Below are 12,183 nucleotides of genomic sequence, written 5' to 3' on the forward strand. Positions count from 1 at the left end.
GCACTCTCTCAGGGGTCAGAGGTCAAGGGTTAGGTGTACACAGTGTGTGTGTGTGTGTGTGTGTGTGTGTGTAGTAGGTTAGAGAGGAGAAAATGACAGGGTTCCACGCCCATCGCCATACGAGCCTTCTCACGCGTCTCCGGACTCACAGGCTGCCCGGCCTCGTCACCGCCCAGCACCCGGAAACCGAAACCGGACTTCTGCCTGCGCAGGTGGACCTCGATGTCCTGGTACTCCGCCCCTTTAACAAAACAAACACAGGAAAACACAATTAAAGACCCGTCCTGTAATGTTCGGAGCTTCAGAAGAGCTTTGTTGCTGCAGATTTACCTGAAGAGTCCACAGGAAAGATGGTCCTTGGCTGGCCCGGTTCTAGATAGAAAAAGACCGAGAGGCTTCATAAACAATGCAAAATGCACAAACATTGCACATACAGACATGCACACACAGGTGAACAGCACACCGGCAAACACAGACGCTCCCATAAAGGCTGGAACGAGGCAAAAAGGCGCTGCCTCAGCATTAATGTCAGCGCAGAATTTCAGCATCATCCATAAACGTCAGGAAGTGCTTACAGCGTGTAATATACCCGTCCCTTATTTACAGTGTGAGGCAGGAGGCGAGCAGTGATCTGCAATCATGGGCTCCACACAACGCCATAATCTGCAAAGGAGTGAAATGAAGTCAACCACAGACAAGCTGCCGCCAATGAAGAATTGATTCCGATTGTAAGCGCTCTAATCACGGCGAACGCTCTGCTGGGACGCAGCAGGAGTGATGGGAAAAAGAAAATCATGACTACGGACACGGAGAGTGACGCAGCTGTTACCACAGAAACCTGACGCAGTTCTTGTAATAGACAGTAGATTTTTCCTGGTGAATACAGGAGAGCAACCATGTCGTACTTTTAACACGAGTAAGAGCAACCAAAATGATAAAAGCGTCAATAAATCATAAAAGAACAAATAACCTCCATGTAATAGCATTTCTCTGATCATATCACATGATCCCAATCACCTGACGTCGAAGCTTAATTTTACATTTTCCAAGGACCTTGTCCTAAAAAAAACCCTCTGAAAACCATGAATAGTTTTAACCTTCGGCAAAACACAAACAAAAACACATCACACTTCTCGTGGTCTCCAGCCATGCAGATTGTTTTGGGTTTATTTGCTCAGGATTTGAGATATCTGCCCCTGAAATGTGTGCTTTCCCACCCAATACACTGGAGGTAAACAGAAACGTGTTAGTAGCGCTCACTGCACTGACAAGTCACATAAAAAAAAAAAAAAAAAAAAAAATGAAAAAGGACCACCGTAAAATCCAAAGAACCCACAATGTATTTTTGTATTCTAAAGGGAGCAAATAGGAAGATCTGCTACAGAGTTTGAGTGACGTAAACCTTTAACTCAATCTGTTTACATAATTGCTGACATTAATTTATTAAGGGTCAACGAAAGCTAAATTTAACCGGCGTTGGCAGAGTGTGCTCAAAGTGAGTACCGGGAGGCAAATAGCCCGAGGTTGTGACACTGCATAAAAGGTCACACCCTGCTCCACCTCCACCAGCGAGCACAGTGAACGGAGCATTTCTATAAATTTGTCTGTGCCCCCCCCCCCCGCTGAGCCTCACCAGATCCAACCCCTGACCTTTCCTACAGAAAGGAAGGCGACACCGATCACTGCATCCACCACTGAAGGGGAGAGACGAGAAAGACGAGCAGGTTTGATGCTTTGTGACAGCCTCGTCATCTTGAATAACAGGTGCCTTACGTAAGAAGGAGCAGCAGACCGAACACACCTAAAACTTCAGTGTCTCGTGTGAGCAATGGCAGCCTCCCAGAAACCAGAAGAAAGATACGACGTCCACCACTCCATGCACGCGTAATAACAGTCCTGTTCCTATAAATATCCATGACAGGAGGGAAGAAGTTGACTTCACATTGACAGACAGCCGGCCGCAGACACTGAGGTCATGTCTTCACCGTTTCTATGTCTGTAAGTGAACATGAAGGTCAGCTGAAAGATGACATAATGGAAGGTATCTTAAGCGATGATTTCAGGATTTTTAGACCTCGTGTTCAAGTTGAACTACTTTTAGGCATGGCCACATTTACCAGTCACACTAAGATTATTTTGTCAGTATTTTCTATACATTTAAGGGTTTTACAAACCTTTGAGAAATCCAAATTCTACAATTAAAAACTTACACGTTTGGTATTTTCATGACAATATTTGATTGAACTACTTTTTGGCCAATAACTTAAAGACAAGACAAGATTTTAGGTCAAATCGAGAAGGATTTGAAACATTATTATGGAGACAAAATCCTGGCCAAACTTAAACATACACTCGAGTCTCTGCCTCCTAAAATTCCCATAGGGCCAAATCCTGATGATATCATTGCAAAAATGACTTTTCTGAGTCAGAGAGTGGTCTTATTGTTGCACTGAAGCATTACAGACTTGGATAAATTTGTTGATACCCTTACAGCTCATTGAAAAAAAAATGCTTCATTCTCCCAGAAAAATGGTGAAATTCAAAGCAATTGTCTCGTGTATACCTGCATACGTGTGGTATATCAAAGAGTAAAGTAAAGAAAGTGTGAGAAGAGATAAATAAATATCTACAAAGATATTGTAAAATGGCTGGGACAGATTTGTTGATACCCCTAAAAAAGATGATAGATAATTGGTGATATTCAAACTAACTGTTATTTTCATTATGTGTCAGAAAAGTAGTCACCTTGCTGTTTGGTACAAGTTCCAGTAGTGAAAAGATCAGGTGCTGTGTGGAGTGTTTATTCAAGAGCACATCTCAGTTTATGATGTGAGCTGGCACACTGTCAGTGTTTGTGTGTGTTTGTGTGTGTGCGTGTGTGTGTGTATTTAAGGAGGGAGGATCAAATGAGTAATGAGTAATTACGAGCTGCAAATGCTAAAAGGCGAATACATCTGCAGAGCTTCTGGTGATTGTTTAAAGTCAAGGTGTTTGTGCTGAAAATGCAGCAGCAGATGTTTTAGGCTGATAGAAAGATGTTCAGCTAATCTAAGCAAACCTTTTCAGCTTTTCTGTGGAGCAGCAGAAGTGACAACGAATCTCCTTTGTGTCTGTTTGTGAGGAAAAGAGTGAAAGAACTTCACTGCTCCGCCTCCCAGTGTGGAGCGTTCACACTGCTACACCTGCAGCATCAGCTCTGGTACTTACGCCTACTCTCATAGATAGCCCTGGACTTCTCATAAAGGTCATAGGGGTCTGGTTTAGCCAGGGCCAAGGCCTCGGAGGCTGAGTCTGGGACCGAGGCCCTGTGGAGATGGTGTGTTGGGAAGGGGGCGCTGTGGGGGATAACGGGGGCCGACAGGCTGGTCTGAGCGGGGCTGCTCGGGCCCTGCTGGGACTCCCACTGCTCCAGCACCTGCAAAGCACAGCGGCATGAAGGGTCAGTATTTCCTTCCCAGCTTTCCCACCCCCGACGCTTGATTTTAGCGTGGTAACCATGGTAACAACACCAAAAACAACTGAAGCACAGGTTGGTTTAGTAGTTTTTGACCGTTCGCTAATGCCCGCCGCCCTCAGTGGTGGCTGCTGCACCTGTCAAGCTTTCTGCACGTATGCACAACGCTGTGCAGTGATACAGTGATGATGGCATTTACTTCTTAGATCAAGATTTACTACTTGATTTTTTTTGTGTGACTTGCTCTCAGAGAGGAGTAAAGCAAACAATGCTTTTGTCAGACAAAGGCGACTGACGACAACTGTCCCCGCCTGGTGTTTGTAACTGTAAACTCAATCTCCATCTGTTTTCGTTGTTTCCCGCGGATTCTTTTTCAACAACAAAAATCCCGCTGAAGGCACCAAAATAAGAAAATGGCTGCTACACAAGTGATATACTGGAAAAAAGGCTGACGCTTGTCAAAAAGGCAACAAGTCGGCGTTACCCTCTGCTGAGGATCCGTGTAACTCTATTCATTATTAATGTTTCACGTTCAAACAACCCTTGCATGCTTTGTGTCAGTAACACAGTGGATTGTGTTAGATTTATGCTTTAATGTTTGTAACTTTAAATAATAAATAAGTCTTCAAGTATTTTTGGTTTTGGTGGAAAAACAAAAGAGATCAACTGCCAGTCTAATTAGCGACAGCTTTCGGCAGGTGGAGGAATTTAAAGCTTGACAGGTCTGCTGAGCCTAGTTACGGTTGCTAAGCTATGATTGGATAATAGCTGTTTTGAGGGGCGGCGTTTAGCGAACTGTCAATTCAAGCTCGACAAAATGGAAGTCAGACAGTTAGTGAGGTTAGTAGTGGAAATAAGCACAAAACTTGCAGCTCTGTCGATTGTTTTTATCGAGGATGAGTGGAGAGGGAAACACGTAGAAGAATGGGATATGCAGATTTATTTTGTAATTAAATTAATAAATTGGGAGGGAAGTTTGACATTGACAGTAAATCTGGTGCCTTACACACATTATCCAGTTGGACAGAGCAAAGGCAACTCTGTGCTCCTAAGGTCGAGGATGACATATGATACCTAATATGCATGGATTCAATCCAATAAAACCATTTGGAAATGTGCCGTCGTGTGTTTGAGGTGACACCGTCAGCTTTGACAACACCAGTCAGTCAGAGCGTCGGCCGTGATGCTTCAGATAAGCCGGGCCGCTCGAGTCACGGCAGATAGCCATGATGACATGTTGACATGTCAGAAAGTGTGAGCGACGGATCCAAAGGGAACAACAAGCTTTTCGAAAGCGAGACAGTGAGACTGGCTGCATATGCCACGCTTTAATACAGAGAAATACGGGGGGGGGGGGGGGGCATCTGGTGGAGGACGCACCGAGAATAAATATGAGCTTCATAAAAGCTCTGGGCAGTAATGAAAAGTGTTTCCTCTCTTTGTGGTTTCCGTCGAATCTGCCATTGATGTGCAGCACGTCTGCACTGGGCAGGCTGCTGAGACTGGGGACGTTGTTAAGGCTGAGTCGACTACTGCATCCTGATCTCTCTTTCACCCCGTCTCTTCTTGTCTGTGATTAAGGCTGTCGAAGGAAGCACTCTCTGCCGCTGATCTAGTCGTCACATGAATAGAGAACACTGCAGGCCGGATGCTGTTATTAGGCAGCATTATTATTGAATGAAAACACCTGCTAGTGCGGCACCATTGAGGAGCTGCTAGCTATTACCTACAGTATTGGCTGGATTTGACGGACAAATTTCAATAAGCTAATTTGCAAACGAAGCTCTCGGGAGCTGCGTGCTGAGCCTCCGCTGGACTGTAGGTCGATATGACAATTAGGCGATTCCCCGTTCTTCCCTTATTAGTCAAATTCCTCTACATTTCTCTAAGCTGTGGAAGTATTCCTGTAACAAATGATACCCAATTAAACTGAGCCTGAACTGTAGTGTGTGTGGGGGTTCAGCGGCTGGGGGAGAGGAGGAAGGGCAGGCCGGGGTGGTGCATTCAACAAATGAACACTGAGAGGGGGGGGGGGTTAAAGAAGAGACGAGAGAGAGAGAGAGAGAGAGAGAGGCTCCGGATGCTGACTGCTACTTTATGATGTTCAAAGCTGAGAGCTCAGAGTTACAATTATTGTGAGGGAGATTGGGGAGAATGATTACGTCGCCAGGGAGTGGAAATGAAGAACAATGAGTGGATTTCGGTGGACAAAGTATCTTAAAAGCTCTACAGTTGGGGGTTTCCTCTGTTGTTGTTGTTTGGGAATGGGGACAAACTGAGCCGAGGTCAGGGGCTGGTCAGAGCAGCAGTGGGAGAGGACGCCCAGCCATGAAATGGATTACACACATAGTTGCACAAAGAGAAACAATGAAAGATGGGCTGAAACAGTTATGTGCAGACATTTGAGAGTGACAAATGAAGGCAAAGTGAATCTGATCTAAGAGGGGAGCTCGGTGGAAAGAGTCGTTTGAGGGTCTCGGGACGGCAAATGATACGATAGTAGTGTATTTATAATGAGAAGAGGAAGCAGGAGAATAAGCTAAATTCAAATTTGGAGGGATTCCACGAGAAGGTTTTTGCTTAAATGTGCAAAAAAATAAAAAAAAATAAAGAAGACACGACATATGGTGAAAGATAAACGACCGCGGAGCAAATGAGGGTGTGGACGTGCAAAAAAGCTTTTCGAAAATCTAACAGAGTGGACAAATGTTATGAAATGAAGACAAAAGAGGGATGAATTGTATCTGGGCCATGCCAAAGCAGTCCGATCACAGATGGATAGCAGCACTATAGCTGTAGCATAATAGCATAACGCAAATGCCCCGAGTGTAAATTACCCTGATGGCACCGAGTCAGGCCATAAATCAAGTCTAACTTTGAGGATCAAAGTCTAGTGATTTTATGTGCGGGCTACTTTGACTTTTTGCCATCTCATAACCATTAAGAAGGGCCACGGACATATCGTGAGTCATCAGTAGAGTTAGTATGACAAAGCAGGGGCAGAAAAGTCATTTCTAAATCTTAGAAATGCGTTAAAAAGAAACAAGATTAGAGTCATTCCAATTAGCACATTCAGAATGCAGCCGCTGGAACTGAAGAGAAACTCTGTCGTCTACTAATGATTAAAAAGCAGAAATGGGGAGAGTCCAGATTTCTGAGGCTGATGCATGTTACCTGCTTAGGGGTCTTCCAGGGTGAATAGTGACCTGTAATGTTGAGAGAACAAAAAATGCTTTAGACTGAAAAAAGATGGCAGAAACCGATCATGAGATATGAGGTCTATTTTTAGCCATGAAAGCTGTTTTTCCAGTTTGTTTTGGAGGATAATAAAATGAAGAAAATCTCTGCTTTACAAAGAAACCAAATGAAGATAATAATGCGACATGACAAGAGTGTTTATGGATGGTAGACAGGACAAAGAATGGGACATCTGGAAAAAACAAGTGAAAGTACAAAGCAGAAGATGGAAAATAAATATCTACGAGGCTAAGACTTATCGTGATGGTAAGGGGAGATTAAAAGAAGACAGAAAAACATGCCCTTATGCTGCACTAGAACCCTTCCTCCTCAAAGGATGGGTTTGATAAAACAATGATTTCTGTTCTGATTTTGGGATACCACCAACTAAGAAAAAACTATGACAATTATAATATATATTAAGATTAAACTTGCCCTATTAGATTTCTAGTCACTAGAGGCAGCGGAAACAAGCTGTAAACACAACCCCGACATATTATCACCTTTGAAGTATTCCTAAAGGAAAAGCCTGTCTCATTAGCTGCTTAAATGCTCCACTATGAGTGTGCTATGGTATACACTGGGTCGATCAGAGTTTTAAATTTTTTTATTTTTTTTATTGAAAACCGCTGCATGCTGCTGATGAGATTGGTGAGAACAAGTGGCAACCATCAGTGATGTCACCCGTTGGTTTGTGAACGGCCGTTATTGAAGCCTCTCGCCATCTCGCTAGTTCGGAGAGGTTTGGAGCAGGAAGTGACCATATTTGGACAAGCTGTGGGGGAGCGAGCGGTGGATCTGACTCGATCTGTTTGGAAATCCAGCGATACTACGTCCCGCCCACCGATAGTGGAAACCTGACTGCAACATAGGCCTGTCAATCAAGCAGACACGCTGCCAAAAACACGTTTTTTTTTTTAAGCATATTTTCTAATTAATGCCGGGATTATTTTTAGATGGACTGCCATAAAACTAATAAGGAGTGACTTGAACTCGGAACACCATAAGAATTTTCTTTTGACTTTGTATTTCATGAGAGAAGTTGAATGGGAGTCTACGGAGCCGGAGGCTGTTTTGGAGCCAACCCCCAGTGGCCCTAGGTGGTATTGCGTGTTTATAGCACTTCCTCATCGGCCTCATTTTTTCAGACCCGGAAGCTACGTCCACTTTTATATCCAGTCAGTGGGTGAGAGTGATTCAAAATAGTAACTCTGTGGACCATAAATACCAAAATAACACGCTAAAAGACACCAAAATGCTCCGTAGAGCCGAGGGAAACTGTAATGTTGAGTGAAAATCACGACAACAACCCATTTCACATGCAAGTAGTAATGCGATCCGTAGTTGATATAAAAAAAGATGCAGCTTTAACAGTGACCTACTCTTTCAGTTTTCATGTGACCTGAGGAATGATGACCTCACGCTTGTGCAACATAAGACCTTCAGTCTGTCTTCAGCAAACACTTCATCAAATATCAGCACCCAGCAGGACTGACACTCTGTAACCCCGTAACAGAAGTGACATTGGCGATCTATCATAGATCTCTTGGGGCCCCTCAGGAATGAAAACACTGGGAGATTCACGAATCCTCTGACTTTCAATTAAGTGGGTTCAGGATGACTGTACCTAGTAATAAAGTGGTTTCAGTTTGTAATACAACACGGCGAGGTGAACGGCACACATTCTCCTTTGACTTTCCATTTCATCTCGCTTTAACCTTTAAAATGGCAGTCAACGCATTTCTGCTGTTTACAACATTGTTCAAGCACAACAAGCACAAATCTATCTCGGGAGATGAAAGAAAACAATCAGTAAACAGCACAACATCAGGCGCCCGAATCTGTACATTCACATAGTAATGGATCACTATTTCTTTAGTCAGATTCACAGGAGCATGTTAAAAAAATAAATAAAAGATGCATGCTCCATCTTCCTGATTCAATTTCTCTCTTTCTTGTCTTTCAAGTGCTGCCACAGTCTCCCCTCTGGGAAGCTACAAGCATATGCAAATGGGGGGATCAAATTATGGGGTGACTGCTCGAATTATGCGCCAGCCTTCCCAGTCTCGGCCTGGCGAGACTCCAATCACACTGTAAAAACATTTGTCTCACTGAGCCGCCAGTGGAACGGTGACAACGTGGAAATTAACAAAAGCCACACAGAGAAATCCAGCGATGTTTTTCAGAGTGTCAATTTCTGTCAGTCAGAACCAGACAAAAAATATTTTATAGAGACAAAACAGTTACAGCGGCTTATCTAACATTCAATGCCAGTTCCTCTTTCAGCGTGCATGGAGATATCTTATCAGCCTGAGAAAAATAAAGAGTACTGAAAAGTATGACTGCAAGGGGCGAAGAGGACCTTTGCTCTTCTTCAAAAAGAAGGTCAATCACTGAAAAGCTTTGCAGAAAACCTGCATCCTGTGTGAAGGACTCGACAACAGGGCAGTCCTCCGACTGGGAGACAGAACCAGAGCTAAGCCGGACAGACAGAAGGGAGGGGCACTGCCAGGCATCACTGACCGAAGTGATCCACAGGGTGAAGTCACTGTTAACTCAGGCATACCAGGCATTTAGTTGGACGTGGGTGTCCCCCATGGCTAAAATCTGAGAAGAGGGCGAGCGACAGAGAGACAGACAGAGAGAGAGGGAGAGAGAGAGTGAAAGGAGCTGTCCGTGGTGCTGAAGGCTCTTTAGACCGAATGTTAATCAGATTTGTCAGCTCGGCTGCAGGGAGCTACATGAACTCCGAAGGGTCCAACTTGCATTTAAATTTCATGCAAACCGGTGTCCCATCCTACTGTAAGTGTGAGTCTTTTCTAATGAACACCAGACCAGTATAACACCAGTAGTGAGGAATACCATTCAAGTTCAAGTGTGATTGTGTAGGATCTGTGCATACATGTTCCACGCCCTCAGGATTTCTGGCAGAGACTTCACAGAAAGCACTACTTCTAGAAAGCGCCACGTTACATCCTCTTTTTTGACTGACTAGAAAGTATTGTGTTCATTGTATCTGAAGAGACTACAGTTTTGCTTACAAAGACGTGAACAGTTGTGCCCGCTGCTGCTGTAGCTGAGGCCTTGGGATCTTAAAATGGTTTACACCATTTGAAACGCGATTCATTCTATGATTTAGAGAGGGTCGAAGCCATTCGAAACACAGGGGCAGTTTGTGTAAAGGAGTTAAAAGTAATTCACCCAGAGTGGCAAAAATTGAAACAAAGATGTATCTGCACGAGGTGCAAATGTTTCAACATTTGTGTGTATCCCAGGGCTTTTTGAACCTACATAGAGACTGTGGAGGGAAAAAACAGAACGAGCCGGAGTCTCCGAGGACAAGCAGTTCAAATCAAATAATGGTTACCCATCAATATATGTTTCCCGAACGTCAACTGTGACCATGACTTAGAAAAATTTGAATAAATCCGTGGACTTGTGGGGGAAGAAATGAAAACACATTTGTTCACGTACACAAAAAAATACAAACAGATCTCTTTAATTTTACAAAGAGAGGCTAACACCAGCCCTTCAGTTATTTAAATAAGGCAATGATAAGAGCAGAATAAATGATAGCGTGTGGGAATTTTTCGGCCCTTTATGAATATGTATCCCCCACCTCACAAAAGAGGCTGGCAGCTTCACATAACAGCCGTAGCAGGAAACGGATTCTATCCACTTCCATATAAATGCCCGTTCCATGTTCTCCAAAACCAGCCGCGCTGAAGCTGTGTGCAAAACAAGTTATTTGCATGATGCACGGTTGAATATGCATGATATTAAAGCTCAAAAACAGCACAATTTATTTAACCATACTCATGTAATCACTGCATCACATTAAAATCTAAATAGGAGCGCTTGATTTGTTTAAGAGGCAACCAAGGTTAGTAACTCTACTCCTCCCACGCACAGGGAGGAGATGCAAAGCACAACTTTAGGTTCTGTGATCTAATTTTAATGGCAGTAAGGCCAAACACTTTGTTTAACCCTTTGTACATCCACTCTAATCTGCTCTCAAGCTTCTTTCCCTCCCCGCACGGAGCTCCTGGCCGTCTGCCCGGGGCCGATCGGACTGGATATTGATCCCTGGCGGGCACCTCCTCCATTTTGGACCGGGTGGGGACTGTGCTGCAAGTGTGAACACGGCTGACAGTCTGCGGTCTCCTGGCAGAGAGCCGAACTCATCACTCTCCTTGCTCCTTCCTCCCCTTTCTCTTTCTCTCTTTTGTTTCCAACTGTTCCATCTTGCACACACACAGCCAATAAATCACTGTCTAGTTACACACTGATTCCCTGGGAGGATGGAGGAGGCTCAGTGAATCAAACCCGCCTCCTTCTTCTTTCTTTCTCTACAAAGCCGACCTTAAACCGAGGTCCGCATGCTTTCTAAAGCAGCCTGTGGTCACACGAGGTGAAAGGTCAAACCAGGCGGCCGATTCATAATGTGCAATCTGCCCATGATAGTAAAAGAAAGGGGAGTTTATACAAGTGTGCGGAGGCATGTGTGCAGAGGGCCGCCTTGGGATCCGTCTGTGCGAATAAGCCGAGGAAAGTGTGTGCCTGGCCGTCGTGTAGGTGTGTGTACAACCTGTGTGAATCAAACCGTGTGGCTCGGGCGTTTGTGCGAGCGCGTGGGCGGGCGGCAGCGAGCAGTAATGTGGCATGTTAGTGGAAACCAAACGCTCGAGTGTTCATGTGAAAGAGTCGAAAGTCTCTGCAGCTAATTACAGCCCTGCATCTCTGCTGGTGTTGCAACCAGGACACAGGCTGTTAATGGTCTAGATAGCCACTAATGAGGCTGTCTGCCATGCATGCACACACACAGACACACGGGCAGAATAATTACTGGTGATGAGAGACAGAGTGCCCATTTGTTGGGCAAAAATGGCTCGCGAGTCAAACTCAAATTTAAGGGCTGGATAAATTTCATAACTATATTATGAGCGTGGTTTTCTTTTCAAGGTGATGAAGCTTAATTGACTGGAAAGTTTTGATCACAAATGGCCTCATTTCTGCACGGTGAATTGGCAGATAGCTTGGTTTTCATTTCTGGGGTTTGATGAAAAACAAAACCTGTTTAGTGAAGAAGCTCCACATCATTACAACCGCATGCCAAAACAGACAGTTTAATCTGCAGCGTGGAACTTTCGTGAGAGTAATTACAAAAACACTGCTGACACGTGCCTTTGCCGACTCGTAACCTACTCCATAACTACTGTTGTGGCTGTCAGAGCGAGGATATATTGTTTTGAGTGTGTAATTAAGAACCAAGAGTCCACGCTTCGTACTGATGTCCGTATTCACGTTTATTTCGCTGACGTTGTCCCGGTACGCCAGCGGTAGAACATCAGACGGGATTCATAAAAATCTGCCGTTTTATTTTTTGCCCGCCATCTCGCGCTTCACAGAAAACATCCGGGTCACATCGCTATGTGAATTACAATACAACCTTTTTCATCTTCATGAATACAACAAGACAACATTACAATGAG

At 44.3% G+C, this 12,183-nt stretch overlaps 1 protein-coding gene across 11 annotated transcripts in view; it reads right to left on the bottom strand.

Annotated features, from left to right (window-relative positions):
* The window catches only part of magi2a (membrane associated guanylate kinase, WW and PDZ domain containing 2a), a 199,732-nt gene that overhangs the window by 18,320 nt on the left and 169,229 nt on the right, over positions 1-12,183 (bottom strand). For 8 of the 11 annotated variants that reach the window (XM_069711066.1, XM_069711064.1, XM_069711063.1 and 5 more), the window contains 4 exons: positions 6,629-6,660; positions 3,208-3,415; positions 331-372; positions 126-241 (listed from right to left, as the gene is read on the bottom strand). In XM_069711066.1, the coding sequence (XP_069567167.1) occupies positions 126-241; positions 331-372; positions 3,208-3,415; positions 6,629-6,660 (398 nt within the window). The remainder of the gene's footprint in view (positions 1-125; positions 242-330; positions 373-3,207; positions 3,416-6,628; positions 6,661-12,183) is intronic. The other 3 variants (XM_069711067.1, XM_069711065.1, XM_069711074.1) reach the window with 1 other exon arrangement.

The sequence above is a fragment of the Brachyistius frenatus genome, unplaced genomic scaffold, assembly GCF_029030835.1.
Source record: "Brachyistius frenatus isolate BFR_SWC_R1_liver_20210118 unplaced genomic scaffold, ASM2903083v1 Contig_96, whole genome shotgun sequence".
NCBI lineage: Eukaryota > Metazoa > Chordata > Actinopteri > Embiotocidae > Brachyistius > Brachyistius frenatus.